Source organism: Ailuropoda melanoleuca, chromosome 8, assembly GCF_002007445.2.
Source record: "Ailuropoda melanoleuca isolate Jingjing chromosome 8, ASM200744v2, whole genome shotgun sequence".
In the NCBI taxonomy this organism is placed as follows: Eukaryota; Metazoa; Chordata; class Mammalia; order Carnivora; family Ursidae; genus Ailuropoda; species Ailuropoda melanoleuca.
In genome coordinates, this window is record NC_048225.1 from 58,640,834 (window position 1) to 58,646,833 (window position 6,000).

The 6,000-nt window shown below is 47.7% G+C and overlaps 2 protein-coding genes across 2 annotated transcripts in view; one reads left to right on the forward strand and one right to left on the reverse strand.

Annotated features, from left to right (window-relative positions):
• LOC109490533 (olfactory receptor 56A4-like) overlaps positions 1–2,587 on the reverse strand; it is a 195,089-nt gene extending 192,502 nt beyond the window's left edge. Inside the window, exon 1 of the transcript XR_002143854.2 lies at positions 2,577–2,587. The gene's annotated coding sequence lies outside the window, so the exon portion shown is untranslated. The remainder of the gene's footprint in view (positions 1–2,576) is intronic.
• Positions 2,588–3,099: 512 nt separating this feature from the next.
• LOC100480514 (olfactory receptor 52W1) lies at positions 3,100–5,688 on the forward strand. The gene is made up of 2 exons (XM_019805667.2): positions 3,100–4,050; positions 4,168–5,688. The coding sequence occupies exon 2, from the start codon at positions 4,726–4,728 to the stop codon at positions 5,686–5,688; it is 963 nt and encodes a 320-aa protein (XP_019661226.2). The 5' UTR covers positions 3,100–4,050; positions 4,168–4,725.
• The last annotated feature ends 312 nt before the right edge of the window (positions 5,689–6,000 follow it).

Sequence of the window (6,000 nt, forward strand, 5' to 3'; positions counted from 1 at the left end):
TCATACTCACCTGGGAATTGAGACTTGGCCAACTGAGAGTTTGCCTTAAGAGGTTTCTTGAAGAGGATCTAGTGTTGAGTGGCACCACAAGGACCCAAGATTTTCTGATCTGTAATCTATTGTATAAATGAGTAATTTACTGCTACATGTTGTTGCTCACAGGCCATTATAAGCAGAAAATCAGAACAGGCCTACATGGACACAAGCTGATCTGTGGAAACCCTATTCTATAGCAAATGTCGGTGGTAGCTACATTAGTCAAAGAAGTGAGAAATTCAGGGTCAATTCCCAAACAGAGCCCTCTTATCCTATTTCCCATGCCAGTCAAGAAGCAGCTGAGAGGTTCAATGAGCTCCCCTCCTCCTCCCTCTCTACCTTCACCCCCCTACAGGGCTGGCATACAACCCCACAAGGTCACAGGTGTAATGTCAGATCCTCTCTTCCAATGGCCAATGACTCAGGGAAAGACCAGCCAGGTGACCCCAAATGTGTTCAGAAAGCTTCTGTAATGTTGGACTGGGGCCTAGGAGACCAACAAAGGAACTTTTCTAGAGATTAAGTCAATGATATTTCCCAATACATTCTGAATTAAGAGATAGTGAGCAACACAGAATACAGAAGATTTGCAGGAACTTAATGACTTTAATTGTGTTGGGCTTAAAGGATCTGCGATTTATCTTATGAACAATCTTTCCTACAGTTGGTGCCCAGGACAGGCACATGTCAGCCAAAAGTCCCATTAGTGTTCTCTTGAGGCTGTGTGAATGTAATGGCACTCAAGGGCATTTTTTCCCAATCATCCCCTTCACGACTCTCCACCCACTGCCCCCAGCTCCCAAGTGCTCCTCTCCTTCTTCAGCAATCCCAGGACAACCTGAACTTCTCTTACCAGGTACAGACACTTTTGGCCCAAATATCCTAGAAAACTCCTATTCAGCAGAAATGTTTAAAGCAGTGGCTAAGAGCAAGAATGCTAGGGCCAGATCCAGTTAGTATCTAACTGCTATTTGCTAACTGTGTGACCTTAGACAAGTTTGTGCCTTAGTTCTTTATCTGTAAAATGGGGGATATCGTTGTACTTACTGCAAACACATGTAGTAGGAATAGGACTTAGAGCAATACCTGCACATAGGAAACTCCATAGGACTGTAGCCATTACTACAATTCAGAAAATTCCCTGACTCTGAATTGGAAGAGGGAAAGGCTCCTTTCTCTGTACTCCCACCATATCGGTACTAACTTGAATTAATGCAATTACTTACGTAGCCTTCCAGTAACTGTTTGCATCACTGTGTCTACTAGACAGTGAGCTCCTTGAGGGCAGCAGGGTCTTGTTATTGCCATTTGTATCCACACCATATGATACAGGGCCAGGTACAATAGAGATTCAATCAGATCACTACAAAGTTGGTTTCGAAAAGCAAATTTGTTCCAACCAATTGACACATTGGGGAACTGAGTATAACGTGAATTTCATGTTCTCTTATGTGTGATTCCCTCTGCCAAGAACTAGGTGAATGCACAAAACTGCATTCAGAACTGCTGAACACAGCAGCAAATGAAAATTCAACATGCATACCCCTGAAACATCTATCACCACTTAGGTTATGAACCACGTCATCCATATCTGGTGTTACAATATCCCACCCAATTTCAGGTTACAGTAGTCCCCTGCTATCTGCAGGTTATACATTCCAAGACCCCAGTGGATGACTGAAACCTTGGATAGAACTGAACCCTGAATATACAGGCATACTACAGAGATCCTGCCAATTCGGTTCCGGACCACTGCAATAATGCAACTATAGCAATAAAGCAAATCAAATGAATTTTTGTTTCCCAGGGCATATAAAGGTTATGTTTACACAATACTGTAGCCTATTAAGCGTGCAATAGCATTATGTCTAAAAAAAAAAAACCATTCGAGTACCTTAATTTAAAAACTTTTTTTGCTGGGGCGCCTGGGTGGCTCAGTCAGGTAAGCATCTGACTCGATTTTGGCTGAGGTCACAATCTCGGGGTCACGAGATCAAGCCCGCATGTGAGGCTCTGTGCCCAGCAGGGAGTCTGCTTGAGATTCTCTCCCTCTCCCTCCGTCCCCCAGCTCAAGCTCTCTCTCTCTAAAATAAACAAATAAATAAATCTTTGAAAACCTTATTGCTAAAAAATGCTAACCATCATCTGAGCTTTCGGTGAGTTGTAATCACTGATCACAGAGCACCATAACAAATAGAATGAAAAAGTTTGAAATACCGCGAGATTTACCCAAGTGCGACACGGACGCGAAGCCAACACGTGCTGTTGGGAAAAGGGCACTGGTGGGCCTGCTAAAAGCAGGGTTGCCACAAATCTTCAATTTGTAAAGAACACTTTATCTGTGAAGCGCAATCCGGTGACACGCCATCAAATGAGGCATGTCTGTACTGTGTCTTCCTGTATGTACATGCCTAGGATACAGTGTAATTCATAAATTAGGCATAGCAAGAGGCTAACAGTGACTGATAAGAAGAACAACTGTGTAATAAAAGTTATGTGAATGTGGTCTCTCTCAAAATATCTTACTGCTTTGTACTCACCCTTCTTCCTGTGATGATGGGAGAGGATAAAATGCCTACGTGAGGGACGCGAAGTGAGGGGAATGACGCAGCATTGTGACGTAGCGTTAGGCTACAATTGACCTTCTGATGATTCGTCAAAGAGGATCATCTGCTTCTCGACAGTGGTTGAGAGCAGCGGGCAATTGAAACTGCAGAAGCGAAACCACAGACAAGGGGGCTGCCGTCGTCTCCCCTTCTACCTCTTCTCAATTATTCACCAGCTGCCGCTAGCGCTTCCACAAGGAAAACTCCAGGTCTTTTTCAAGGTAATGTGTCGTATTTATTGGTGTATTTATGCACTTTCTAACCAGTTAACATGTTTTATTAGGGTCCTATCCTTTTTTTAAACGTGTCACTGATGAAGTTTTTGAACGTCGTACCCTACTGCCACCTTTCCCGCAAGCCCCGTGTTTTATTACATTACCTTGCATAGTGTGGTGAATTTTAGGATATGTGTCGTTAGAGCAGAATCATACCCAGTGGGCTCATGGTTGATGGTGAATAACTTTCTTTCTCACCGGCATGGATACCTAAGGCTCCTGAAACTGTAGGAGCCGCTGTTAGCCAGCAAATGCTGTTTGGGCCAGCAGTAGTGTCACACAATTAAAAGCAATAAGCATTTATTCATAGACAACTACATGCCAGGTACTGTGATGAGCAGTGGAGATGCTGGCTAATAAGCACTGCTGGAGGGGGGAGGGTGAGAGAAAGAGAGGGAGGGAGGGAGGGAGAGAGAAGTAATTACAATAGAGGGGGACCGATGCTATTCAAGAGTATAGCAGGGTCTTCTCTCCAGACTTCAGGGAGTCAGCAAAGACCTCCCAGAGGAAGTGTTCCTCTTTCCCAGATCTCTCCACTCCCATAAATCAGTCTCTTTCCTTGTCCACATCTCTGCCTCCTTCCCGTACTTCTGAGTTACCATACCATCACACCAGGCAAGGAGGCAGCACAGGGAAGAGTTAATGTGGCACAGGTGGGAGGGGCAAGGGCCCTGAGGGAAGCAGGTGGAACAGCCTTATAAAGGGCCCCATAGGCACTGGTCAAGGTGAAGAGAAGCTGCCAGCACAGTGCTCAGGATCTTTCTCCAGTCAAGTCTTCTGCTGGTGCTTTCCTCCTTGTTCATTTATTCGTTTAATGTTTATTAATCTTCTGCCGTAAGCTAGGTTCTGGGTGGAATCTGTTCTACTCACCCTGCCTCCTCCAACATCAGAGATGCTTCTTCCACGTATGGCTGCTACTGTGGGTTGTGTACCATTTCCTCCCCCTCTGGCAACTCCACTCCCTCTGGCACCCCAGGAATAAGACTTTAGTGGGACCCCTTTCTGGATCATGAAGAAGGGAGACGGGGAAGTTCCCTTTTTTGCTACCATCTCTCTCTGTTCCTTCCCAGGCCCAACTTCAACTCTCCAGCCAGCGTTCAAGTTCACTCCTGCAGCATCAAGTGAAGAATAATGTAAGCAGCCCAAACACCCAGCAGGTTTTCTCCTGTCACATCAGGCTTCCAGCTTCACTGCAGATTCAATCTTCTTCCTCCTGTTTCTCCTTTTCTCTCTACTCGTCTTCTCCAAAGGTTGATGCCCAGAATGTTAAAGCTGGACAACGCTACCATCATTGTGTCCACCCCCAGTGTGGAGCTGAGGAAGCTGAGGCCCAGGAGCTCTGCCTAAGGATATACAGTCAAGAACAGTGCAGCCTGGGGCGTGATCCCCCTCCAGCTCTGGCTTTCTCCCCACCTTACAGACACTGAGACAGACTCTACTTTGGATCCTGAGGAAGAAAACCATTCATTTCAGCCTCAATTCTCAGGTGACCTCCAGCTATAGCAGCCACTGCAACAGGGAGGCCTTCCTTTCTCAGTAACAGTGTCTCCCCACTTCTCTCCCTTACAACACCCATGGGCTGTCAGGCACAAAGGATTCTCCCACCCAAGCTGGGGTAGTGACCTTGATTATCCACCCAAAACCCCAACCAAAGGTTACAACCCTGTGATCCCCCAACCCAGCACTACCCCTACACATACCCCATGGATGGGTCTGTGCCACTGTGACACCCTCCAAAATCTCTCCTTCTGTCTCTCCCCTATCAGGAGTCATGCCCCCATGAACCCTAAAGCTTTGCCCCCTACAGGATGGCAGGAGGTCCACATCCCAACTTCACCTTCCCATGCCCGACCTTCTTCATACTGACTGGCATTCCAGGGCTAGCTGGTGCCCAGGCGTGGCTGACACTGGTCTTTGGGCCCATGTATCTGCTGGCCCTGCTGGGCAATGGAACACTGCTGGCATTGGTGCAGATCGATTCCACACTGCAGCAGCCCATGTTTCTACTCCTGGCCACACTGGCAGCCACAGACCTGGGCTTAGCTACCTCTATAGCCCCGGGGTTGCTTGCTGTGCTGTGGCTTGGGCCCCGGCCTGTGCCATATGGTGCCTGCCTGGCCCAGATGTTCTTTGTTCATGCACTGACTGCTGTGGAATCTGGTGTGCTGTTGGCCATGGCCTGTGATCGTGCTGTGGCAGTCGGGCGTCCGCTGCATTACCCTCTCCTAGTCACCAAAGCCCGTGTAGGCTATACAGCACTGGCACTGGCACTGAAGGCTGTGGCTATTGTTGTGCCTTTCCCTCTGCTGGTGGCGCGATTTGAGCACTTCCGAGCCAAAACCATCAACCATGCCTATTGTGCACACATGGCAGTGGTAGAGCTGGTGGTGGGCAACACACGGGCCAACAATTTGTACGGGCTGGCCCTTTCACTGGCTGTGTCAGGTATAGATATCCTGGGCATCACTGCCTCTTACGGGCTCATTGCCCATGCTGTACTGCGGCTGCCCACCCGGGAGGCCCGGGCCAAGGCTTTTGGCACATGTAGCTCCCACATCTGTGTCCTTCTGGCCTTCTATATACCTGGTCTCTTCTCCTACCTCACACACCGCTTTGGTCGTCACACCGTCCCAAAGCCTGTGCACATTCTTCTCTCGAACATCTATTTGCTGCTGCCACCTGCTCTCAACCCACTCATCTATGGGGTCCGCACCAAGCAAATCAGGGACCAGTTCCTGGAAACCTTCACATTCAGAAAAAGCCAGTTCTAATGGGCAGAAAACAATGGAGCCTGCTGGTGGAGGTGAGGGGACATAGAGAAGAGAGTGTAGGGCCTCGAGGTGTAGATTATGTCATCTTTGTCCCACTGTCTACACATGACTGTGATAACCACTCAACAAATATTTGCTGTGAAGTCTGAACTATGTATTATCACTAACATCTGTAGGCTTTGGCCTATCCACGTATCTTGCTTGGGAGGCAGGAGGCAGGGGGCTACATGTTACCATGCAGGAAAATAAGATCAGGAATTACCATGGCTCATAATACACAAGATTTAACTTAAAGAAAACTCTCCTCCCCAC